This window comes from Scyliorhinus torazame, chromosome 8 (assembly GCF_047496885.1).
Source record: "Scyliorhinus torazame isolate Kashiwa2021f chromosome 8, sScyTor2.1, whole genome shotgun sequence".
NCBI lineage: Eukaryota > Metazoa > Chordata > Chondrichthyes > Carcharhiniformes > Scyliorhinidae > Scyliorhinus > Scyliorhinus torazame.
In genome coordinates this window covers 227,378,749-227,406,049 of record NC_092714.1, presented here as the reverse complement: position 1 = coordinate 227,406,049, position 27,301 = coordinate 227,378,749, and the positions used below count along the sequence as shown (strand labels likewise).

Genomic DNA, 27,301 nt, shown 5'->3' with positions numbered 1-27,301 from the left:
GAAAGCATTAGAATGAAAGGCTGGGAGTCAGTGAAACAGAAACAAAAACCTTGGGAGAATATTCATCCTCACCGTTTGTACTCTTCCTGACAAGGTCCGTGGAAGGGCATCCCATCTCTTCAAACCAGCCTTCATCCCATCCACCAGACTGGCCAAGTTACGTTTATGGAGCGAGGCCCAATAATCGGCCACCCGAATTCCCAGATACTGGAAACTAGTCCTGGCTGGACAAAATGGCTGCCTCCCCAGCGGTGCTCCCTTCCTCGGGAAATCACTCTTGCCCAGGTCTATCTTATCCCCCACATTGGTGAGTGGGTCCGTGATGTATTTCAGCAAATTATCCGCATATAACCCCTATGTTCCCCCATCTACGCTCTATCCCCCTCCAACTGGTAAACGACCTCAGTGTAATGGCGAGCAGCTCAATCGCTAACACAAACAAAAACGGGCATAATGGGCAATCCTGCCTTGTAGCCCTGTTCAATTGAAAGTGCTCTGGGCATTAGTACGGATACTCCAGTGGAGAGCCTATACAAAAAACTAATCCACAATATAAATTATGGCTCAAAGCCAAACCGCCCTAAAAGGTACCCCCACTCAACCCTGCTCAATGCTTTTTCCGTATCCATCAAAATAATGACTTCTGGCTCGATCACTGAGGAGGGAGACAACGTCACATTCAACAATCTCCTAATGTTGGGCAACAACTGTTGGCCCTTAACAAATCCTGTCTGCTCCTCTGAAATCACCCCCGCAGGCAGGGCTCCAAATGAGTTGCCAACAGTTTAGCCCACAACTTAGCATCTGCACTGAGCAGAAAAATAGGTTGGAATGACCCACACTCTGTGGGATCCTTGTTCTTTTTCAGAATCCAGGAAATCGATGCCTGCGCCAACGTGTCCGACAACACCCCCGGACAGAGAATCATTGAACATATTCCGCAGAAGTGGAATCAACAGACGAGCAATTTTTGTATAAAATTCAATAGTGAATTCAGCCGGACACGGTGCTTTGCCCGTCTGCATCAAACAAATACAATTCATGGTCTCCTCCTGTTCAATCACCACCTGCAGCTCCTGACTATTCTCCTGTTCCACCTCCGGGAAGGTCAACCTATCCAAAAATTGTAACATTATCGAACCCTCCTCCGGAGGCTCAGACTTATATAGCCCATGGTAAAAGGCCTCTAACTTATTGACCTTCTCCAACCCATCGCCCGAGTCCCTAACCTGAACTATCTCCCGAGAGGCAGCCTGCCACCTCAGCTGGTGAACTAACAGATGGCTGGCCTTCTCCCCAAATTCATAGAACGACCCCTCGAACGACACAGCTGGCTCACCGCCTTCCTCGTTGACAACAAATTGAAATCCATCTGCAATTTCTTTCTTGCTGCCAGAAGCTCTGGTGTTGGGTACTTCAAGGATGGAATTCCCCAGCCTCTGCCTCTCCACCTCCCCATATCTATTCCTGTACGCTTTATAAAAAATTCTCTCTCCCCTAGTAACCGCCTCCAGTGCTTCCCAAAGCGTGGAAGCCGAAACTGGCTCGTCCTTGTTAAGCTCCACATACTCCCCAATAGCAGAATACTCTCAAAACCCCTGATCAGCCGTGTCCATCTCCACGGTGTTGCTCTGTTTATCTGGTTGTAAATATGGCGGTCAATATGGTCGCCTTTCTTAATCCTAATTATGTTTCTACATTCAGAGTCGCCAGGTATCTCTCGATACCGCCACAAGATTCAACCCGAATACCGATCAAAGGGCCAATACACCATTTAGTTAGTTCAAAGTCAATACTATTTATTTACACACACAGTAAGATTTACCCATGCACAACAGTACTACAAACTAAACTATCTCTAACGCTAACACCTATACTTAACTTCAGATGCCCACTTAGTCAGAGGAACAATGGCCGTTGTTCGGATCTGAGGCTGTTGGGTTTGAAGAGATACAGGAGAACAGCTAAGGTCGTCCGTCTGGTAGCGAGCGTTGACCTTGAACTTATTTGCTTCTGGTGATGCTGGTGGATGGGTCTCTCCGCCTGAGAGCCAAATCCAAGAGAGCGAATCTCTTGTGGGGGTTCCTTCTTATACTTGGAGGGGCTTTGCGTGCTTTTAGGCTGGCCTTAAACTTGGTCCCAATTAATTGGGCAGATTCTCGATCATTGTTATCGATCTTAACCAATAAAGAGGCGGGTGCCCTCATGTTTGGGCGTGTCTTAGGTGGCCGTTGGCCTTGCTTTGTTTGTGTCTTTCTGGTGCCGGGATGCCTGTAACAATATCAACTACCTGAGTGTTAGTCCTTTGTTCCCCGGAGATGGGCCATCAATATACTAATCGACCCAGAGTTTCGATTCCGTCTGGTAACTGCTTCCCAAATATACATTCAGGCACTGTGCCTGCTTGTTGTCTAGTATTGTCCACATTTACCTACATTCTTTGTGAGCGTCCATTTTGTATTCTGGAAGTGGCCATCCCAGATGGCTACATTCCCTCCTTGTGATCCTCAACGCGAAGCGTGAAGGATCATATTACTGCATCTTCTTTGTTCTCTGCCTAAGTCGAGCACCCGCAATCAAGGACAGACTCTACGCTGTCCTATGGATTGGAACTTTACCTAAATTGTTTTATATACACACATTATTATAAAATTCTACAGGGCGCTATGACATTCAGGCATGCATTACAATTAAACACGGGAACCTCTAACTATTCTTATCTAAACTATCCTTAGTCACTTAAAAGAATTTACAACAGGATAAACTATACAGTAGCAGCAATACAGGTCTCTGTAGCTTGGCAGTCAAGTACAGAGTTTTACATCTTTTTATTAGAACAAACAAACAAAAAAAGCCGATGCACTTTAATTCACCTAAAGAGAGTGGGGGGTTTGCTGAAGTCCGAAAATCGGGGGTCTGAATGTATATACCGGAGTGTGGGATGGCTTTCCTTCGCCTTTTCCCAAGTCTCAGTGTCTGGATGATACTACAGAGTATTGCCATGGCTAACAGTGCTTCTACAATGTAGGACAGGGAATACCAGGTGATGAACTTGTCACACCAGGTTGGTGCATCAGTTGCTGTCTCTGGGTGCAGTGTATGGCAGGGATGGGAAATATTCACGGCCTGTGAGGTAGGGGTCAGGGGGGTCGTGTCCGTGCGCAACTGTAGGGATCCCGCAAAGATCCAAATGTAGACCATGATGTCTGTCTTCATGTTCTCTTCCTTCCGTGGTCTTCCTGTGGCTTCTATGGTTCTGGATTTCTGTGGACACAAGCATAATCTCTGTTATTATCTTACTTAAGATCTCGTATGCCTGTCTGTCTGTCCTTTTATTACCAATTACCCATTATAATTGGTCACCATCTGTCACTCCCTCATTTTTTTATTAAACCAAATATTTTGGGACAAGACATCCGAGAAGAAAATACTGTCACAGCGCGAGCAATCTCGCAGCCTGTGCGATCGATGCAGTGAGTGTACCATCCCAGTGTTTGAGGATGTAAATAGCATATGGAGAGCAACCTAAGGGTCGCTGGAAAACAAACAAAAGAGTTTTGAACCAAAAGTTCCGAATGGGGTGTGTATGGGCCATGGCGGGTACGAATGGGTGGAATCCCCAGGTAGGACGGTGACCAGTGTCATATGTGCACTACCCGAGTGTAGCTGACCAGATGGGGATCCTCTGGCAGGGCGGGGACCAGTGCCGTGCCTCCACTGCCTGAGCGACCGGACAAGAACGGAAAGAATTTGTGTTCGCCGTGGATGTTGCCTCTTGTTGCCTCTTCGAATCAGAAGAGTAGCTATGATCGGTTGTCTGCTCACAAACTAGTTCCTTTAACTGCCAGTGGGCATTAAAAGAGTGGTGGCTTGGGGCCATGAAAACTTTAAGTGAACAAACAGCATTCAACATGTACAGTAACAAACATTTAAAGCAACAAACTAACATAACAAAAATCATGCAGGTTCCATCAGAAAGGACATCGTAAATCTCCATCAGTTCCTTTTTACCGTCATCTGGACACCTCATTGCTCTATAGCGAACAGAGTCGCAAAGGGGTTCGTCTGGTGGGAGTCAGACTCTAAGTCACCAACTTCTCCCGGTTGCCATACTCGTGACTGGAGTAGTTGTGCCAAAGATGCTTGGGGCGAATTGGGGTCCATCTCATCATTCCGGATGAGTCTGTACGAATTGTCTCGGTGCCAGTGTTTCGTGTCGAGGTTGGAGGTGGGAGGGAGAAATCCATAGTCGTTGGGCGGTGGGTCTGGATCAGGGGCTTTAATGTACGTGGTCTCAAAGGGATCGCTGGAATCTTGTTCGGAGTCGCTGGGAGTGGGGCCTGGTGCCAGGCGGTAATTGTGTCGCGATGGGGCTGTCGCTATCGCTGTCGCTGCTGGTTGAATGAAGAGAAAGGCGGAGTCGTGCCTCTGTGGGTGGAGTCGAAGTAGTGTCTGAGGATGGGCTGGACTGTTGGGGGAGGGTAGGAATAGGTCGTCCGTGGGCGGGGTGTGTTCATCTGCTGCTGCAAGTGAGATGTGGTGTGAATGGCTGTTCTGTGTGCCATAAGCCTTAAGCTGGTTTATGTGAAACCATGCAGACTTGCCATTGGGATAAGTAATTTTATATACGGAGGGGCTGGCTTTACCAGAAATGGAGTACGGTCCTGCAAATTTGGGGGAGAGGAATGAGCTGGGGTTGTACAGGGATAGCATGACCTGCTGCCCTACTACAAATTCTGTGGCGTGTACTGTTTTGTCAAAGCAAACTTTACTTTGCTTCTTCCGTGTCCCAAGCCTAACAGCTGCTGCGAGCTGGGCTGCTTTTACATTCTCGACAATCTGCTGAACTGCTTTCTCATGGGTGAGGGCGGTGGCTGTGGGGCTGGCCAAATCGAGTCCTAACAAATATTCTGTCCCCTTCATGGGTCGTCCGGTCATGAGGGTGTAGGGGGTGTATCCTGTCGACGTGGATACCGTGTTCCTTATGAACATTAGTGCAAAGGGGAGAACTGTGTCCCAGGTGCTTTTGTGCTGTTGCACCATTTTCCTTAGGGTTGCTTTGAGAGTCCTATTCATTCTCTCAACTATTCCGCTTGATTGCGGGTGATATGCAATGTGAAATTTTTGTTTGATTCCGAAAATTGTGAGGACGTTTTTCATCATTCGTCCTGTAAAATGTGAGCCTTGGTCGAACTCTATGCTGCGGGGAAGACCCACCTTGTAAAGATGTGCTGAGTGAGGATCTTGGCTGTCACTTTAGCCATGTTCGTTCTGGATGGAAAAGCTTCCACCCATTTTGTGAAGGTGTCGATGACCACCAACACATACTTAAAACCATTCTTGCAGTTCGGTAGGGGTCCTATATAATCAATCTGCAAATTCGTCCAGGGGCCATTAACGGGGCGGGTGTGACTAAGCTGACCTTTCCTTGCATATCTGTCGGGGTTGTTCTGGGCGCAGATTAAACAGTTTTCAATGTAATGCATTACATTGGATTTTAAATCGGGCCACCAGCACAGAGGTCTGAGGTGGGCGAGGGTTGCTTCTATGCCTTGATGTCCATCGTTGTCATGGAATTGACAAATAATTTGTTTCATGTCCTGAGTGGGGATCACATAAATACCTTCTTTTAAAATTATACCGTCATGTGTCGTCAACGTGTTCTTGTATTTATCGTAGGGGGCTGGGAAGTTGCCGTTTAAACCTTCCCTGAGCTGTCCATCTTCTTTTTGGGCCTGCGCTAAATCCTGAATGTTGGTCTGTGAGACCTGAACCGCGTGTACTGGAGCACTCTCGGGAGGATTCCACAAGTGACCGTGTCTGGAACCTGCCTTTGCTAGGGCGTCTGCCTTAACGTTACTATGGGGGGCAGAACGATGGTGGCTACGAACTTTAATAATACCATATTTCCGATCTTTAGCTGTCCTTAGAATATGCTGGAGTAATGGGGCTGAGGGTAGGGGTTTTCCATCTGCGGAAACAAAATCTCGAGATTCCCACAGGGGTAGGAATTCTGTTAAACTATTACAGACATATAGACTGTCGGAATATATGTTGGCTGGGGTCGGGAACGAGTCGGGTTGCTCTACAATATACGCTACGGCTGCTAGTTCTGCTGCCTGTGAGCCTAAATGTCCGGGTAATTTCAAAGATATCTCCTCTAACGCGCGTCCCTGCGCGTCCTCTACATATATACTGCAACCGGTAATCCTTTTACCGTTCAAAACTGTGGAGGAGCCATCCACATAAATCTTTAGGGGTGCGCCTATATCTGTGGGCTGGGGTCTCTGGGGTGGAGTACCTTGTTTCGGGGGCGCTGACTTGGTACAAAGGGTCCTGTGTTGTGTTTGGTGGAGATGATTTCACATTCATGTGGGGTGCCGGCATAGTGTAAATTGTCTGCGAGGAAAGTATATGTTTTTGTCCTCTTCGCTGTTATGTTCCGTCCCTGTAAGAGAAGGGTGCATCGGGCGACGCAAATTTGGCCGACTGTGCTGTCCTTTAGTCTACCATCCAGGAGAAGTTGTGTTGGGAAGTGCTCAGTTAAAATGGTGATGGGGTTGAATGCTGTTATGTAGGTGAAGTATTGAACTGCCCAAAAAACTGCGAGCAGGTGCCTTTCGCAGGCAGAAAATCCTTGCTCAAGTGGATCAAGTACTCGTGAGGCATATGCTACGGGGCATAAACGATCGTGACTTTCTTGGAGGAGCACGGCAGAAAGGGTTCGGTCGGTGGTTGCAACCTCAATTGCATATGGGGAGAATGGATCTGGGACCTGTAATGCGTGAGCTGTGCTGAGGGCTCTTTTTAATGCATCCACGGCATCCGTGTGCTGTGGAATCCATTCCCATGGGGCTTGCTTCTTTAGGAGTTCAGAAAGGGGCGCTGCCTTTGTGGCAAAACCGTCGATGTGATTCCTACAGTAGCCAACCAGTCCTAGAAATGACCGGAGGGCTGTGACATTATGGGGCAGGGGTAATTTGACAATGGAGTTGATGCGTTTCTGCTCGATCTCGCGTTTGCCATGGGTGACGACGGTTCCTAAATAAATTACTTTTTCTTGTAGAATCTGGGCCTTTTGGGGGTTCACTTTACATCCAATTTGTTGAAGGAGTACTAATAGTTCGGCGAGAAGCGAAATGTGCTCTCCCTTAGTGTCCGTCTGTAGAAGCAAGTAGTCTACATACTGGACAAGGCAATCGGGTCAGGACAATTGGGCTAAACCATTCACCAGCTGTCGGTGGAAAATGGAGGGGGAGTTGTGGAAGCCTTGTGGAAGGCACATCCACGTGTATTGCTGTCCCTGGAAGATGAAAGCAAATTTATATTGGCACACTTTATCCAATGGAATAGACCAAAAGCCATTGCTAATGTACAAAACCAAATTTTTTTTTGACTGGAGTCCCTGTTTTAGCATTGTCTCGGGACTCGTGGCTATGGTGGGGGCTGCTACTGGGGCTACTTTGTTTAGTTCCCGGTAATCGATGGTCAGTCGCCATGATCCATCGGGTTTCCTGATGGGCCAAATTGGGGCATTTATCGTTGAGGCTACTGAACGGAGTACGCCTTGGTCAAGCAGACTCTGGATAACCTTTGAGATTTCTCCCTCTGCTTCTTGGGGTTTGGGGTCGGGACCTGTAATGTTCACTAAGCCAGCGATCTTGCTACAGTCGTGCTTGTGCTGGGCAAAAGCTGCTTTGTGTCGCTGCAAAACGTCTCTAACCTCTCTGTCCTGATTAATGGATCGAGGGTCGAACCTGGAGTCTCCTACTGCGCTAATTTTGTTTTTGTAGTCTCCAACTGTGAGCGTGGTGGGGGCTCGTGCTGCCTTTGCCATTCTCCACGCACATTTGTTTACGGGGTCGAACGATAGATTGTGTGAGCTCATAAAATCTATACCTAAAATGTGTTCGGCTGTCTGGGATCGATCGACTAGAACTACGGGATGTTTAGTTTTAATGTTCCCTATCTGAATCGCTACAGGGGCTGTGATGTGTCCCTGCTGCAAGTGCCCTGTAAAACCCCTCAGAGTAATGGTGTCTGTGGTGGGCCATGTGTCTCGTTGAAACATTGTGGAGGAGTTGAGCGTGGTGCGGGACCCTCCTGTGTCCCAAAGAAATTCTACGGGGTGTCCCCGGACTGTGCCTGCCACTACCGGTCTTCCGGACTTGTCCCAAAGGGTGTCGCAGACCCAAGTTGGGGAGTCCGAACACCGTCAATTGGTGCCGTTCATGTCTGCATTTTCGGAAAGGGCGCTAATACCATGAATTGGTTTGGCCCTAGTCTTATTCAGGATGCCTGCCTGCTGGTTGCGCTGCTGCTTCTGGGGCGCATTGCACTCTCGTGCGTAGTGTCCTAATTGTCCGCAATTGTAACATTCTTGGAATTTAGGCTGCTGTGGGCTGTTTCTTCCCTCATATTTACCCATGTGGGGTTCTGGTGTGTCCTAACTGGATGCATGTTAACATCCGCCTGCTCTTCCTCTGCTTTACCGTAAGCTGATTTTCCCTGAAAGGACTGTTCCCAAGCTCGGGACAATCTCTTTAGTACCCATTTCTCATTGTCGGCCTCGTCTTACCAACACCGCGGGTTGCGTGTCTTGGTAGGCCTTATCATATTGCGACTGAAAGATTGGTGTGCCCGTTTGACATCCGCCATCTCCTTGTCCTTCGCCGCTAACTGCTCTCTCAGTTCCCTGTTAACTTTCTCGTACTCACTCACGTCTCCCTCACTATTCTTATCTCTCTCTTGAATCTCTCTGTGGAGTGTCCTCACGACCTCCTTTGTGCCTCGCAATTGTGCCAAGCAGGACACGATTGCCATCGGCTGATGAGCTTTCCCTAAGCTCTTCTTATGGATCTCTGTCAGGTTCTCCCACCAAGTATGCCCTATACTTCCGGGACCTGTTTCATCATTCGCACAAAATTCACTCCAAAGGGGCCATCCTTTCCCTTTGAGATATTTTCTGATTTCCTCTTTCCATATGGGTCACTGTCCTACTCTACTGGTCGCTGCGACCTCGAATTCCCGGGGGTTCATAAGGCGTTCCATTGCCTTCATTGCCATTTCTGTCGCTATCTCTGGGGTTTCTACCGAATTTGGAACAGGGGGGAATAAAGTGGTGATGTAAACACGGGTACGGCTTTTGCTATTTTCCGGCCTACAAAACACCCAACAGTTTTACGCAACAAAATCTCTCCGGTTTACCTTATATCCCTGTTAGTACGCATGCAAATAACACACTTCCAAATCTTGGAGGCTTGATCAGTATTGGTCTTACGCTTGTGGTTTTTCTTTTTTTTCAAATTGGATTTCTAATTCAAATTTGGGTTCTCTCGGAGTGACAAAGCCACTTCTAGGTCGAGTCCCATCAGATGTGGCCAGTAATATTGCTCTGTTTATCTGGTTATAAATATGGCGGTCAATATGGTCGCCTTTCTTAATCCTAATTATGTTTCTACTTTCAGAGTCGCCAGGTATCTTTCGATACCGCCACGAGGTTCAACCCGAATGCCAATCAAAGAGCCAATACACCAGTTAGTTAGTTCAAAGTCAATACTATTTATTTACACACACAGTAAGATCTACTCATGCACAACAGTACTACAAACTAAACTATCTCTAACGCTAACGCCTATGCTTAACTTCGGGTGCCCAATTAGTCAGAGGAACAATGGCCGTTGTTCGGATCTGAGGCTGTTGGGTTTGAAGAGATACAGGAGATCAGCTAAGGTCGTCCATCTGGTAGCGAGCGTTGACCTTGAACTTACTTGCTTCTGGTGATGCTGGTGGATGGGTCTCTCCTCTGAGAGCCAAATCCAAGAGAGCAAATCTCTCGTGGGGGTTCCTTCTTATACTTGGAGGGGCTTCACGTGCTTTTGGGCGGGCCTTAAACTTGGTCCCAATTAATTGGGCAGCTTCTCGATCATTGTTATCGATCTTAACCAATAAAGGAGGCGGGTGCCCTCATGTCTGGGCATGTCCTAGGTGGCCGTTGGCCTTGCTTTGTTTTGGTCTTTCTGGCGCCGGGATGTCTGTAACAGTGTCAACTACCTGAGTGTTAGTCCTTTGTTCCTCGGAGATGGGCCATCAATATGCTAATCGACCCAGAGTTTCAATTCCGTCTGGTAACTGCTTCCCAAATATACTTTCAGGCACTGTGCCCGCTTGTTGTCTAGCATTGTCCACATTTCCCTACATTCTTTGTGAGTGTCCATTTTGTATTCTGGAAGTGGCCATCCCAGAAGGCTACAACAGGGGTCACTGAGGTCAGCCCGGCTCCAACAACAGGCCCACATAATGTGGGGCATGATCCGATCTAACGATCGCCGAGTACTAGTTGTACACCTGCCACACCCATGCTTTCCACCGCCTTCTTTGATCTCGGACTCTCAAACGCACCTCCTGGGAAAAAGAACAGATAAGCTTTCAAACTATTCAGATGGACAAACACCCGGGACCTTTTGACTGGCCCATTTAAGCCCGTCACATTCCATGTAACCAGCCAGACAGTGGTCTCTGACCCCCCGCCCACTTCCCTCCTAGGTTCAGTCATATCCCACCTATGAGGCAATCCGGCAGGGTCGCAATCTACACCAGGTCCAGGCCCAGGCCCGCCCAAGGATGGCCGCCATCACCCCCAGCAAAGCAGTTCAAAAACAAAAGACCCGTCACCGTCAGCAAACTACCCCTCCCCCACCTCCTCCCGCTCCACCCCCTCAACTCCCTCCCCCACCCCCCTCACTTTACAACAATACCACACAAAAATACAGATACTGAAGAACTTAAGACAGACAGCAAAGACCATAATCCTTAAGCACCACATGCCTTCTTGCTAGCTCTACCCCGACATCCTGTATATTCTGATGACATAGCCCTCCCATCTACCATTGCGATGGTCCTTCACCCATCTCAGGACCTGCTCCTTGTTCGAGTACTCCGGAATCTGACTATGACTACACATGGTGGCTCCCCCGATCTGGGCTTCTGCCTTAACTATCGATGGGCCTGGTCCAACTCAGGAGGGGTTGGAAAGAACCTCTCCCCCACCAACTTTCCAAACATGTTAGAGATGTAATCAGTGGTGTTTGTACCTTTCAGGCTCTCCAGCAGCCCAACAATTCTTACATTCTGCCGTCCAGAGTGATTCATCAGATCTTTGACTTTGGCCTTTGACATTCCCGCCCCTCCGCCAGCAATGCCAACTCTGCCTCCAAAGAGACAATCCAATTACTATGGTCAGTGACCGCCTCCTCCACCTTCTTGATCGTCGACCCCGTGCCTCTAGCTGTTGATCCATCCTGTCTAAGGATGGCCGAATATGTACCACAGCCCCCTCAACCGCCTTCACCAGATCCTCAGCACGCTTGTTGCTGCGTCTTAACCTCGCTTGCTAAGAAGTCCACCGACTTCTCGGTCGTCCTGAGGGGGCAACAACGCCACAGAGACCTCCGCCATGTTCTCCCCTTCTGAGGCTCGAGGACCTTCTGAATCTGACGAGGGTCCCTTGCTCGACGTTTGACTTGCATTGTATCCGCCAGACATTACTCGCAAGAGGGGATATTATTCTCTCATACTGCACCAATTTCTTCCCCCAAATCACTAATTAACCAGGCAGAAAGGGCCAAGAAACCAAATCCCCAAGCAGGAGCCACCGTGTGTGTGACTGTTCACCTCATAGCTGCCACCGGAAGATTCAGCTTTCTTCTAACCAACACAAATTAGCCAACTAGCTGTACTCAAACCTAGACAAGGTTTCGGCAGGCTAGTTTTTAAGTTATGGATATTATGGCACTTTTAATTTCAATTCTACTTAATGTCAAACAATTTCTGAAGAATTAAATATTTGAATGTCTGGCTTTGTTACAGTTCAGTCAAGTACCATGGACAAACTAAACATTTGCAAGTTCATTTATCTCTACGTTTTCCTGCAGCAAATACAGCTTGTAATGAAGAATTAATCGTTGTATATTTAAAAAATACTTTTGTAGCAGCAGTGTAGCATTGTTGATTTTTAGGTAATTGAATCGTCGGCAACAAATGCAGTACAGACTGTACTTGTTCCGAAGTCTTCCAGTTACATTTTGGGGTGAATCGCCTGATAAAAATGTTATTTATATTTCTTTTAATTTTAAAGATCGCCAAAAAGTTGTGATTTACTAAAGAACCATGTGTAATCGTGGGTGGATCTGCTTTGCTCCAGCTAAGTGGAGAAAGCTATGAGCATGGTCCCGTGCCAAATACCTTGCGTGAGCCGTGCTAATATTGACAATGTTTTTTTTAAACATAAGCTGCGTTGATCAAGAAACAAAACAAACTAAAACCATTTTACAGGCACCAACATTGCAATCTGGACTTTGCAATGAAAGTGTTTTGAACTACAACGGGAAAAATAAGGAAATTTTGCTCTTTCCTCAATGTTTTTGTTTCATCTGCATAGTTCTCAGATCTGTCTATCTCGTACACGTTTTGAACAAACTATATTTTTGTGTGTTAAATTTTGTTGTGACATTGATGTGACCTTCAAGCTTTCTCTAGTGAAAGCTAAGTCTTCACCAATAATGTTCCAGCTCTTAACTACATTCAGTACCTTATCATTACAATCTTTGGCCAAATCAGTTTTCACATTCTTTCTGCATCCATGGATCGCTGAGATGCCTTATATCGTTCAAATGTGATTTTCCTTTGCTGAACTGTTGTACAGTCATTAACTCCCTCTATTCCTATGATCTTTATATCAGCAAATGGAATTTTCCATTACATGCATTTCTAATTGTTAAACAACATATATGCAAATTGATTTGTCATCAAATCTTATCAATAAATGTCAACAGCTCTCAATGCTTTATGTTGTTGTCAGGAATGTTTCTTATCTGGGCACCCAATCTTTTACATGGACAACAAAAAAGTACTTTTCTACACAAGGGCACTATTAGTATCCATGATAATTAGGGCTTACCTCCTCCACTGGTATTTATTCGAGTACATATTTATACACGGGCAGACTTGTGAGATCCTACCACTGATGGGAAAGTTGAAACACGATGGTGTGTCCATTCTTCAGGCGCCAAGTACCCTCTTAATTCTCTAAAATGGCAGGCATGTGCTTCACACACGCATACTTCCGACTTGATCCTCCACCGCACAAGACTATCACTTAACCAAGGGCGGCACGGTAGCACAGTAGTTAGCACAGTTGCTTCAAAGCTCCAGGGTCCCAGGTCTGAATCCCGGCTTGGATCACTGTCTGTGCAGAGTCTGCACATTCTCCCCGTGTCTGCGTGGGTTTTCTCCGGGTGCCCCGGTTTCCTCCCACAGTCCAACGATGTGCAGGTTAGGTGGATTGGCCATGCTAAATTGCCCTTAGTGTCCAAAAAAGGTTAAGTGGGGTTACTGGGTAATGGGGATAGGGTGGAGATGTGGGCTTAGGTAGGGTGCTCTTTCCAAGGGCCGGTGCAGACTAGATGGGCCTAATGGCCTCTTTGTGCACTGTAAATTCTATAATTCCATGAGATAGCTGCGGCCGGAAGCTCCAGTGATTAGCTGCATGGAGCTACTCTCATGGTGTCTTTAGTATGGCAATGAGGTATGAGAGACAATATCCAAGGCTCCTCAGAGCTCACCACCTGTGCGGAGGGTAAGTTCCTTCCATGGAGGGACCAGACAAAAATGGGAGCTCCGAAACTTCTCGCTAGCAGCTTCGATAAACATGAGTGTGGAGCAGTCTTGGACCTACAACACTGTAGCACTATCTCTGACCCATGGCCACATTGAGTGAGGCTCTGCCTCAGCAGTAAGGCATTGTATAATCTGCTTAACATTATGTGCAGAGTATTGTACAAAATAAATACACCCCATTTATAAAACAGTTCTGATAAAATCAAATTATTTTTGTATGTTTCTCTTCATCCCAGATTGTAGGTGATGCAGTGGGCTGGGGTTTCGTGGTGCGAGGAGGAAGACCGTGTTACATTCAGGCAGTAGACCCAGGTGGTCCAGCGGCAGCAGCTGGAATAAAGGTAATGTTTTAGATCAAAGAAATCTATTATAAAGAAAACACATGACTTCTGATTACAAAGGGATAGGGTAATAGGTTAGACATTAAGGGTGAGATTCTCTGGCCTCCCCATGGCATGTTTCCCGGCGGTGGGAGTTGGCTCGCAGATGGCTGGCAGCTGGATCCACTGGTCCCACCGCTTTCAACGGGATTTCCCATTGAATCCAACGCATGCCATACGGAAACCCCACGGCGAGGATGCATCGGCGGCAACATCGGAAGATCCCGCCGGTTTGAACAGCCAGAAGATCTCGCCCTATCCTTTCACCTCTGTGATCAGGATTGAAATCCAACCCAGACTTCCTGTCTGATGGCTATAATGAGCTTATATCAAAAGAGTTTGGGTAACCTCAATCCAAGACCCATTGGTCATGGGCCTACTTCATAAGGTTGTCCCGAATTTGGCACGAAAGGGCAGATTTTCTTGGAGATCACAGAATTTGAGAAATGGAGAAAATGTCTATCTGGTGCAGTAAAGGATTATTCTTCTGGGATTGGGACTGAGGCCCATTCTTCGAGCAGAGAAGAGGAAGTTTTACCCCAAACCTATAGCCGCAATATGTAGGCTCCATCCAAACCTGCTAAGTTTCTGATTTTCATGAGGCTAGACTGCTGAAAGCCTATCTGCCCATTTCCCACCCTCCTTCTCATCACTGAAATTACAGTAAACATTGAAATTTCAGCTTGGATCCTCAGAGGAAACCGGATTTTCAGTCTCTCCCCGCAACCTGTCCACCAAACCTCGACCATTGAGCTTCCTGTAAGAGCTGGCCTAATGCTTGCTGTTTGCTGACATTATGCGGGTGAGATCAAAACATCAAAACAACTCAGCCCTCATGTTGAGGGCATGAGGGTGAATGCTGCCTGCTGTCTGTTCCATGTCCGTCCTAGCTGAAATTAGACCTAGTTGTGTTCTCTGTGGTAAACTGATTATTCCTTAGCATTATGAGTGAAATTAAATGTCAAATTTTGTGTGCTTTGCAACTATATAATTGCAGCGAGAGCGTTGAATTCATCATAGGTGCAGACTAGTAAAAGGCAAGTTCGGGTCTGAGGTTAGGCAATATCTTTTGACACAAAGGAATGAATGCACGGAATAATAATAATCTTTATTAGTGTCACAAGTAGGCTTACATTAACACTGCAATAAAGTTACTGTGAAAATCCCCGAGTCACCACACTATGGCACCTGTTCGGGTACACAGAGGGAGAATTCAGAATGTCCAATTCACCGAACGAGCATGTCTTTTGGGGCTTGTGGGAATGAAAGTGGGGGTAAAAACTTATTTAGCTGTTTAAAATGACTTAAAACCTCGTTAGGTGTTCAGGGGTCTAGGTTTCCAGTGATGCGGTGAACTAGATGGCCTGAATGGCCCACCTCATTGACCGGGAGCTCGTACATCACGTCTGGGCACTGCTGGTTGTCTCTGTACACTGGATGTATGCCGGCAGGTATCGATCCACTCCTGTACCATGTGGTGTTGGGTGCTCTGGTGCACAGATGAGCCAACACAGTTGTATGTGGTACAACTCTATTTTATTATAACTCTTATAATACAGTTTGTTCTGGATACTCTGCACGTGCTGTCTCCCTGAGTGTCCCCGGCTATGGCTGTGTCCTGGTTCTCCCCTGCCGCTCTTTCTGACCACCAGGGGTTGTGTCTGTGCTTTTATATCTTTCTGTCATTGGTTGTGGTGTTGTGTGTTCTGATTTGTCTGTTGGTGTGTCTATCATGATGTGTGTGTTTGAATATCATGACAATTAGTACTTATCTTTCTAGCATCTTTTGTTGGTTCCTATTCACAGATAGATTTTGCTCAATATCATTTGCTCATCAATGTATTGAAGTGCCTTTAATTTGCCTCTAGTGCCATACCATGCAATTAGTTGTGCTAGTCTTTGTGAATTATTTTATGTTGGGAAAAGAAATATAGCACCTTTCACAGCCTTAGGATATTCCAAAATGTTTTACAGCCATGTAAGTACTTTTGAAGCATAGTCAATTCAAATATATTCCAGAGAGGAAGAAAGATTGTAAGAGGGGGAAATAACACCCATGTCTAAGTAAGGAAGTTAAAGATAACATAAAGATAAAAAAACTAAGGCAAATCATATTGCAAAGGCCAGCGGCAGGCTGGAAGATTGGGAAACCTTTAAAGATCAATAAAGGGTTGCAAAAAAAGTAACAAGAAGAGCAAAGGTAAATTATGGGCAGGCACGGTGGCACAGTGATTAGCACTGCTGCCAGGGACCCAGGTTCAATTCCTGCCTTGGGTCTCTATCTGTGTGGAGTTTGTACTTTATCCCCGTGTCTGCGTGGGTTTCCTCCGGGTGCCGCAGTTTCCTCCCGCAGTCCAAAGATGTGCAGGTTAGGTGGATTGGCCATGCTAAATTGCGACTTAGTATCCAAAAGGTTAGGTGGGGTTACTGGGTTACAGGGATAGGGTTGGCGCGTGTGTCTAGGTAGGATACTCTTTCCAATGTTCGGTGTAGACTCGATGGGCCGAATGGCCGCCTTCCGCACTGTAGAGATTTTATAAGATAGTTGCAAAAACTATGTTGATGAGAGAGAAAATATAATGTGTTAGCCAATGGCGTGGTTGTTGGTTGAATTTCCTAAGGAGATTTTAATTATGTTATTAACTGTCTGACAGACTTCAAAGCAAATGGAAAACTCTTTAATGAGTGCTCTAATGAAGGACATCTCATCTTAGATATGTTTCTTTTCATTATAAGTCCTCCCACACCATTTACTTTCTTGCCAAGGGCTTGGTGGGGAGGAGTAATGGAATGCACCCAAATCAACATCATTGCTCCTCTGGTTGCTAGGAAACACTCAACGGGAGCTCCTCATCTAATCTCCCTCTCCCAACATTCAAATGCCTGGTCTCCATGTGATGCCTCCCTGCATTGTGCAACTCAAAAGGGGGACAGAGCAGACTGTAAGAATTTATAGCTAAGTACTCTCACTCTTTGGCACTACCTATCAGTTCTTCAAAATGGAACTAAACATTGCCCCTTTCATTATTGTTTTGGAAACAGTTTGAAGACTTAAGCCTTTTCTGTGTTAATGAGTGCCCACACATGTAGAGCACTGACATATGGCTTCTTACTGTTAGGCTTTGAAATTATAATTCCTTGTCAGATGTTTCCAATTTTAAATCTTAATTTGTGATTGATTTAGCTTGAAGTTTCATTTCACCGCTGATATATTTTAGATTCTGATTACCTTTCAGCAGAGTGCACATGCATAGTTTCAGGGTTTAAAAAAAAATTCAGCAAAGTTGTTGACATCAATTAACACTTTTTTCACTTTTGATTTCTTAAGTTTCGTGACCTATCTGTTCTCCACCTGAAGAATGTCCTGTTCCTCCCGGGCTATGGTTCTGTGGACACCAGACGCCGCCGCCGCCTGCGCCTGCGCCTGCGCCTGCACCTCCTCCTCCTCCTCCCCCCCTCCGCCCCTGCTGACCAAGTAGCTGTTCTTTATGCATAGGTTTCAAGAGTAATTATCTTCAACCTATTGGGCTCCAAGGTAGCAGAGCTTATATCCAAGCACATGCACTCCCAGCAGGGAGTCACTGGATAGTGATCAGGGATATGAACCTTATGATGCAGACAAACTAGAGCAGTCACCGCTCTCAAGCATGTGCTGTTAGCTATGTAAAATGTGGCAGTGTGTGATTCATACCCAGCATGCAAAAACTATGCTTATCCCAATACAGTTCCTTGAGTTCACCTAATTTTAATCCTATTGCTGAGCTCCCCATGCTATGAGTGTAACTCATTGGGAGCTCAATACTTGGGCTGGGAAGCTATTGTGCTGCCGTAGAATTCAAAAGGTTAATGCGGACACTTAGACTTAAAATTAGTTTACAAGCTGGGCAAAATATATTTTTCAAATAAGGGGATTTCTGTCAGTGCCGCAGGAGTGCAAGGATCCTAAAGATTTTCCACATAATCTGTGGAAGCGCATCTACATAAAGTCCCGAATTATGAAGGCCCAAGGAATGCAGATCAGCAGCAGTAGCAGGAGGTGACCACTATGATCGCTCATGCATGATAGTTCCTTCCCACAAAATGTTTTAATGACCTTGCAAGTGTAAGCAATTCAGTTGGAATCCTCCACAACTTCTGAGAATGAACTGAGCTGTGCATAACTACGACTTGCAGCATTTCTCGCTGTCCCAGTCACTATTAGTGTGCATCTGGGGAATTGTGCATCTGGGGAATTGATATAGTTATTACTTTAAACATTTCTTTAAGCATTTTGAGTGAATATAACGGCCTGGAGAGATTGACGACAAGTGTATGGATCTCCAGCCATGACCTTTCAAGTTCCATGAGGTAGATCCGATGAATGGAAGCCTTAGAAGGTGAAGAGAGTGAAGCATGAGGGCAAATACTAATGGTACATTTGGGATGTAATTCTGCTACTTTTAATCTACTGCACTCCACATTTAAAAAAATGTACCCAATTTATTTTTCCAATTAAGGGGCAATTTAGCATGGCCAATCAACAAAGCCTGCACAGCTTTGGGTTGTGGGGGCAAAACCCACGCAAACGCGGGGAGAATGTGCAAACTCCACACGAACAGTGATCCAGAGCTGGGATGGAACCTGGGACCTCAGTGCCGTGAGGCAGCAATGCTAACCACTGCGCCACCATGCTGCCCTACCGCACTCCACATTGATGGTCGGAAACTATTCCTGAAATCTTTATGCCTTGTATTGAGTCATGTGAATCGTTTCTTCTCAGAATGATATCTAATTTCTTCTACTCTCGATGCACTCAAACAAAACTACAACCTTCCCATTGTATCTGGTTTGACGAGCATTTTACAGCACACACCATGCTCGCTCTATCCCTCTGAAATATATGGCAGCTCCAGAGAATTCTGCAGTAGAAGCCTCCATTCCAAAGATATGACTCTATTTGCCCTTCCTCCATGGATGTTCACACTACTCATATAAAGGCCTAAGATTCCAGATTTGAGGAAGGTAACTCATCCAAACAAGCGGCGTTGGCTTGCAGTTAAGTACCTCACACAGTTGCATTAATCTCAACAATATCATTCATATCCGCCATCATTTCAACCATCATTTGTCAAGTGGTTTTATAGCCGGGTGCCCTTCCTGTCGCCAACTCTTTTCATTGTGTCTGGCTTTGGGACTGGTACCAATATACACTGACTTGCCTGCACCAATGGTTAGGGTATGGAAATGGAAATTAAGCAACGGTTTAACTCTGGTTGGAATACTTAGAACAAGTGCAGTGGAGAGTTATAGACAGAAAAGTATCACTGAAACTGAAAGGAAGAATCTGCAACACCATCCTTTGCTACATAGTAAAGAAACCTGTCAAAGATCAAGAAGGCAGGAACAATGACTGGGTGTTAATGTGATACAGATGCTGCGATAAATGTGAGGAGTAATGTGTACTAACCCTCACGACACCGATGGGGGTGACCCGAATTATAACCCCATGGGGCTCGTGCAATACGAGCTTCCCTCACAGATGGGCAGAGACCTATGGCATGGGTCACATTGTTTCGCAATCTTTTCTCTATCCTCATTGATTCCAGGCTACCACATGGAGCTTCTCGCCCAAATGGGTGCTATGTAGTTCTTCAAGCAGATATTCTATTCCTGTTATGGGAATGACCAGTCTCGTACCCCAATGGATGACACCCATCCTCGCAACTGAACTCATCTTTCCTCACCTGATGAAGGCTTCATTTCCTCTGAAGATTTCTCATTCTGCCATCCATGGAGTAGCGTACGTTTAACCTTCGCTAACAATGTATTAGTCCAGCACTTTACCTGTTGCACTGTAACAGATAAGGGGCTAGATTCTCCGATTTTGAGGCTATGTCCCCACGCTGGCGTGGCAACAGTGGTGTTTTATGAAAGAAAAAATGGAGTAAAATGGCCACAGATCCTCCGTTTGGCTGGGGGCTAACCTTCTAGCAGCGTAGAGCACCCGGCTCTAGCTGCCGATATGGCCCGGAGAATTTACGATAGCACCTGACAATTTAATTAAGGTAGCTAAATATTACCCATCATGTTCCATAAGTTGACACAACTTTAGCTCACCCAAGTGTTGATTAACACTGTACAACTTTATGAGGATGAATCTTGTTGTGACATTGCTCTGGATATTGAGATTGGCGGTGAAGGTACTTGCAGTTCATTACACTAAAAGCTGTCTGCAGATATTTCACAAGTTTTGGAGGAGCAACTTGCATTCCTCAGACGCCTGGTCCAGCCTCCTGTCCTCTCTATGTGATCTGTGCCATGTGAGCAGGGCTCTTTAACCAATCAGATTGAGGAGTCCTCACTGAAACACAGTCTAATTCAAGAAGTATAAACTAGAATATTTAATTTACTGTAAAAGACATGTATAGAAAACCAAATAAAGTGAAGGAAAAAAACAGTAAGGTCCTTTAGCCCTCACCCTCCACATATCCCTTGCCCTATCCATGGCAACTCATGTCCTCCATCCACCTCCATGACCCCTCCTACCCTCCATGCCAACCCATACCCCATCCGTATCCCCCTGGTCCTAAATAGTCCCTTTGCCAATTTATGCCACCCCATGATCACCTCCACCCATCACACTTTGCCATTACATCATCCATGGGCTAAACTCAGGAGCCATGCTGAGATTAAATAATGGTGTGGAGATGCCGGCGTTGGACTGGGGTCACTAGCTAGTGACATCGAAACAAACCTGTTGGACTTTAACCTGGTGTTGTAAAATTTCTTACTGAGATTAAATAAATTAAGGTTCTAAGTATCTATTACAAATTCCACAGTATTAAAAACAACTCTCTCTCGTTGATAAAAGCCCACTCAATACATTTACATTTTTTCAAGTACTTCATCACTTAAAATAACAAACATTTATATTCATAGCCCCACATCAAAGACAGTTTATCCCTGATTGAGCACATGAGTCTGTCAATCAAACTGCGAATTTACAGGTTTCCCACTGTGATAATGATAGACTGTGGAAGCAGTCAAGTCTCTCCAAATCTCCAGAATGGATCTTTCTGCCTGTGATCAGTTTAGAAACGCTCTGAAAACTGAGGGAAGCATCTTTCGGCAGTCATTTGAATTTCCAACTTGGTGAAGCAGGGAGACATGACTTATTGGAAGTTGGGAGTGATTGTGGACTGTGCCTTTAAAGACTGCAATCCTCGGTAAAGTCTAATGTAATGTACATGTATACTGCATGGTGTTTTTGATTGCGTTAAGACAATAATAAGGGTTATCTTTTCAGTAGTTCAGATTACTTGTTGCTGACTAAGTAATGTCTAGCTAATGTTGCTTTTAGTTTATTACAGTAAAATCCTTAATCTTGATATGCAATTCCTTTAAGTTTGTCACAAATTCAAGTTATTTTTTAGAACTTATCAGCCTCTGTAACAGGTGTGCCTCCAGCCTGGATGAGAGCAGGGTGGGGGGACAGAGGCTCCACCTACTCAGACATCCTTTGCCCAAAGGAGAGAGCCATAGGCAGCAAGGGAGAGACCCTTGGGAATCCATATATCTGACTGGCCCTGGAACCTGCTGCAGTCACTTACATCCTGGGTTTCCAGGGACAATCCTCATCCTCACGCCTGCTGCAGTGCTAGCAATGGCCACTGTTCCAGGTGCACTGCCATTACTGGAGAGCTGCTATACTCTGGCCAACAGCTTTCTGAGCAGGAAATCTCCCCCTGCAGGAAATTGCTCTTGGTGAAGCCAGGAACCTTAATGACAGCAAGCGGACTGTATAATTGTGATTTAATCCCGTCACTCTCAAAATTAGACGAGATGGGGCTGTCATTGGTTCTCCAGTAAGATACAAGTGTGGTGCACTTCCATAGAATCCCTATAATACAGATGGAGGCCATTCAGCCCATCAAGTCCACACCAAACCTCTGAAAGAGCATCCTACAGAGGCCCACTACCTCACCCTAGGGGCGGCACGATGACACTGCTGTCTCACAGCACAGGAATCTGAGTTCAATCCCAATCTCGGGTGAGTGTATGTGTGGAGTTTGTACATTTTCTCCATGTCAGTGTGATGATTTGTACATTCCAGATGATTTGTACATTCTCCCCGTGTCTGCGTGGGTTTCTTCCGGATGATTTGAACATTCTCCCCGTGTCTGCGTGGGTTTCTTCCAGATGATTTGTATATTCTCCCCGCGACTGTTGTGTTGTGCTGCTTCGGATAGCACAGGCTGCTACTTGATGCAGTCTTAACTAAAGGATACTCCAGACTCTGAAATGAGTTCAACGTGTTTATTGAACTATTAACACAGTTCTCAAATGAGTTTCATTCTCTGCTAATCTAACTGTAGTAACTCAGTCGAACTGTACCAGCTTGCTCTAAGCCACGTGCTGGGGTGTGATGCTGCTGATCAACCCTGTCTAACTCTCTCGATGTCTGTCTGTGGAAAGAGGCAGAGTGTGAGTGCCTCATCCCTTTTATAATGTTTGCGTCTGATCCTCGTCGACCGCCGGAGAGGTGGTGGAGGGGATGACGGTGTCTTGACAGGCGAGTGGCAGGCACGACTGGTGGCCTCGTGGTTCAAGGTGTCTGGAGGTGGCAATTCGACATGTGGAAATGGAGGGGAAAGTGGTTGTGGGAAAGCAACGTTTCGCAGTGCCCTTCGATTCCTTCGCACAATGGAACCATCAGCCATATGTATGACATAGGATCTGGGCGCGGCCTGTCGAACAATGACAGCCGGAGCAGACCACCCACCATCCGGTATCTTGATCCTAACTGTGTCGGCTGGGGATAACACGTCCAGATCGGTGGCATGTGCGTAACAGCCCTGCTTCTGGCTGTCGCGAAGCTGCTGCATCTTCTGCAGCACCGGGAGGTGATCAAGGTTGGGCAGGTGTATGGCTGGAAGCATCGTCCACAGGTCCCTGTTCATCAGCAGTTGAGCTGGCGACATGCCAGTGGACTAGGGAGTCGCCCGGTACGCAAGTAGTGCAAGGTGTATGTCGGAAGCGGAGTCCGAGGCCTTGTGGATGAGCTGCTTAACGATGTGCACCCCTTTTTCGACTTTGCCGATAGTGTGGACTGGAGTGACATGCCTGAAATTGTAGCTCTTTGCAAATGTGGACCATTCTTGACTGTGGAAGCACGGGCAATTGTCACTCATGACAGTGTTCGGGATGTCATGCCGTGAGAATGTCTCTTTACACACTTTGATGACAGTCCGTGAGGTGAACTTCAGCACCTCAGAATAGTTCGAAAAGTAATCGATGATTAAGATATAGCCGCGACCATTCGCATAGAATACGTCAATGCCAATCTTGGACCACGGAGAGGTCTCTAGGTCATGTGGTTGGAGCGTCTCCTTGCTCTGCGCTGGTTGGAACCTCTGGCAGGTTTCGCAGTTCAGGACCATGTCCGTGATGTCTTGGTTGATGCCGGGCCAGTAGACAGCTTGCCGGGCTCTGCGTCTGCACTTTTCTACGCCCAGGTGTCCCTCATGAATCTGCCGCAGCACCGTGCTCTGGAGACTTAGTGGGATGACTATCCTGTCCAGCTTGAGCAGGATGCCATCGATCAGCGTCAGGTCGTCCTTGACGTTGTAGAATTGAGGGCATTGCCCTTTCTGCCAGCCATTGCTGAGGTTGTGGATGACTCGCTGCAACAGGGGCTCTTTGGCCGTCTCTTCTCGGATGAGAACGATCTTCTCATCTGTTGCCGGGAGAGTGCTTGCACACAGTTGTACCTGCAATTCAATGTGCTAGATGATCTCCAGTGGTTCACTGGGTGAGTTCACGGAGCGGGACAATGCATCGCGATGATGAGCTCCTTGCCAGGTGTGTACACCAAATTGAAATCATACCTCCGGAGTTTGAGCACAATTCTCTGCAAACGAGGCGTCATGTCGTTCAGGTCCTTTTGGAAGATGTGGACCAGAGGCCTGTGATCCGTCTCAACAGTAAATGTTGGCAAGCCGTAGACATAATCATGAAATTTGAGGATGCCGGTGAGAAGACCTAAACGCTCCTTCTCAATCTGCGCATATCTGGTCTCAGTGGGTGTCATTGCCCGTGATGCGTATGCTACTGGTACCCAGGATGACGTGTCTTCTCTTTGAAGCAACACCACCCCAGTGCCATCCTGACTCGCATCTGTGGATATCTTGGTCTCTCGGTCTGGGTCGAAGAATGCAAGGACAGGTGCAGTGGTAAGGTTGGCTTGCAGCTCCAGCCACTCTGTTCGGTGCTCCGCCTTCCACTCAAAGGCGGTTGACTTTTTCACCAGGTTGCGTAAGGCCGTGGTATGTGTGGCCAAATTCGGGATGAACTTGCCAAGGAAATTGACCATTCCCAGGAAGCGCTGTACTGCCTTCTTGTCCTCGGGGACTTTCATTGCCTCGATGGCTTTAATTTTGTCTGTGTCCGGGCGTACACCGTGTTGCAAAATCTGATCGCCCAGGAACTTCAGCGTGGATGTCCCAAAACAGCACTTGGACCTGTTTAACTTGAGACCATGTTCATGTATGCGTCGGAATACTTTCTTGAGCCGTGATACATGTTCCTCTGGGGTTGTGGAGCAGATTATGATACCGTCAACGTAGACACGAACCCCTTCTATTTCCTCCATCATCTGTTCCATGATGCGATGGAAAATCTCTGATGCCGAGATGATGCCAAATGGCATTCGGTTGTAGCAGAATCAGCCAAAAGGCGTGTTGAAGGTGCAGAGCCTTCTGCTGGATTCTTCAAGTTGGATTTGCCAAAATCCTTGGGATGGGTTCAATTTTGTGAAGAAGCACACGTGTGCCATCTCACCCGTGATTTCTTCCCTCTTCGGGATGGGGTAATGTTCCTGCATAATGTTTCTGTTTAGATCCTTGGGGTCAATGCAGATACTTAGGTCCCCCAAAGGCTTCTTTACGCACACCATCGAGCTGACCCAGTCAGTTGGTTCAGTGACCTTAGAGATGATGCCTTTTTGTTGTAGACTCGTGAGCTCTGCCTTCAGGTGCTCTCTCAGTGGAGCAGGGACCCGTCGTGGTGCGTGGACCACTGGCTTGGCATCAGGCCGCAGTAGAATCTTGTACTCGAACGGCAGCATGCCCATCCCGCTAAATACATCTGGGTACTGGGTTAGGATGCTGGCCTGAAGATCCGAATGGGACGGCGTCGTGGTGTAGACCCTTTGAATGAGGTTCAGTTGCTTGCAGGCGTGCGCACCTAGCAGGGACGCCCTCTCTGGTTTAACAATCTCGAAGCGTAAGCTTGTGTGTGTCGGCTGGACACCTGCAGATGGCAGGACCCCAGTGCCTTGATTGCGTTTCCATTGTAGTCCAGGAGTTTGCAGGCAGCTGGAAGGATTGTGGGAGCTTCTTGATTCTCTTGAAGTCCACCTGCGAAATCAGGTTGGCGGAGGCACCTGTGTCCAGTTTGAACTGGATGGGGCAGAGGTTGACCTTCATCACTGCATGCCATTCGTCCTCGGAATTCACGGCCAGGATTGATTGGACTTGCGATGTGTCCAGTGTGGCGTATTCACACTTCGTAATAATGCCCACTCAGTAAGTGTTGTCCAGGTATTCATCATCTGGATCCGTCGCACTGCCTGGATCAGAGTCATGCATTCGGTGTTGCAACCTCTGATGCGCCGCTGTCGGAATTGGGAGCGCTGGCTTCTGACTGGTGGTGCAGATCTGCACAGGGCTGCATTGTGGTTTGGTTTCCCACAGTTTAAACAGCGTTTGCCTCTTGCAGGGCAGTTTTTTTTAAAATGGGCGGTGCCGCAGTTCGCACACGCCATGACGCTCAGTGCGTCGTTGCACATGCGCGATGCGGTTCTTGGACGTCTGCACCTGCGCAGTGTGGTTTTTGGCCGCTTCGTGTTCCCGATCGTATTGCGCATCCGTCGGGCCCCGGGAAGAGCGCGCGAAATGGCCGCTTTTGTCAATGTGGCTGTATCCAGGAGATGGCCTGAACACTCTCCACCTCGTGGGAGGCTTGTTTTTCACTTTCTGCCGTTTTATACTGAATAGCGAATTTTAGAGTGCTCATGCACAGTACACGTTTCAATCGCGACTGGCAGGGTCATGTGCTTGATTTTCAATAATTGTTCTCGCAGAGGATCAGAGTGGACTCCAAAAACGATTTGGTCTCTGATCATGGAGTCAGTGATATCACCGAAATTGCAGGATTGCGCTAGCAGTCTAAGGTTAGTTAGATAGGAGTTGAAGGATTCGTCTTTACCTTGCATCCTCTGCTTGAAGATGTAGCGTTCGAAGATTTCGTTGGTGTCCACCTCGCAGTGGCTGTCGAATTTGTCCAGGATGGTTTGGTACTTCGTTTTGTCCTGCCCTTCGGAAAAGTGAAAGGAGTTGAAGATCTCTATTGCATGGTCACCCGTAGTGGTGAGTAGAAGAGCTATCTTCCAAGCATCGGTCGCGCCATTGAGGTCGGATGTTTCCACGTATAGTTGAAATTTCTGCTTGAATGATCGCCAGTTGGCACTAAGATTGCCGGTGGTCCTGAGCTGATGAAGAGCCTGAATCTTGTCCATTGTGCCTGTATTCAGTAGCTGGTTGTCACGTATCTTGCTGAGTTGAACTAAATAGATTGACCAGTCAATCCTGGTATCATGTTGTGTTATGCTACTTCGGATAACACAGGCTGCTACTTGATGCAGTCTTAACTAAAGGATGCTCCAGACTGGGGTGGGGTGTGATGCTGCTGATCAATCCTGTCTAACTCTCTAGATATCTGTATGGAAAGAGGCAGGCGTGAGTGCCTCATCCCTTTTATAGTGTTTATGTCATGCCCCCTTGTGGTGATGCCACCTCTGAGTGTCCTGACTGCCCATTGGTTGTGTCCTATTCTGAGTGTTCATTGGTTGCATGTTTGCATATCATGACAGTGACTGCGTGGGTTTCTTCTGGATGATTTGTACATTCTCCCCGTGTCTGCGTGGGTTTCTTCCAGATGCTCTAATTCTGGTTTCCTCCCACAGTGCAAAGATGTGTAGGTTAGGTAGATTGGTCATTCTAAATTGTCCCTTAGTGTCCAAAGGATAGGTGGGGTTATGGCGTTACAGCGATAGGGCAGGGGAGTGGGCCTAGGTAGGGTGCTCTTTCAGAGGACCGGTGTATACTTGATAGGCCGAATGGCCTCCTTCTGCACTGTAGGGATTGTATGATTCTCTTCTATCCGTGTAACCCTGTGCATTGATCATGGCCAATCCACCTAATCTG

At 46.9% G+C, this 27,301-nt stretch overlaps 1 protein-coding gene across 2 annotated transcripts in view; it reads left to right on the top strand.

The window, feature by feature from the left end:
- The window catches only part of LOC140428422 (DEP domain-containing mTOR-interacting protein-like), a 111,986-nt gene that overhangs the window by 62,432 nt on the left and 22,253 nt on the right, over positions 1-27,301 (top strand). For both annotated transcript variants that reach the window (XM_072514850.1, XM_072514851.1), the window contains exon 8: positions 13,914-14,018. In XM_072514850.1, coding sequence (XP_072370951.1) covers positions 13,914-14,018 — 105 coding nt within the window. The remainder of the gene's footprint in view (positions 1-13,913; positions 14,019-27,301) is intronic.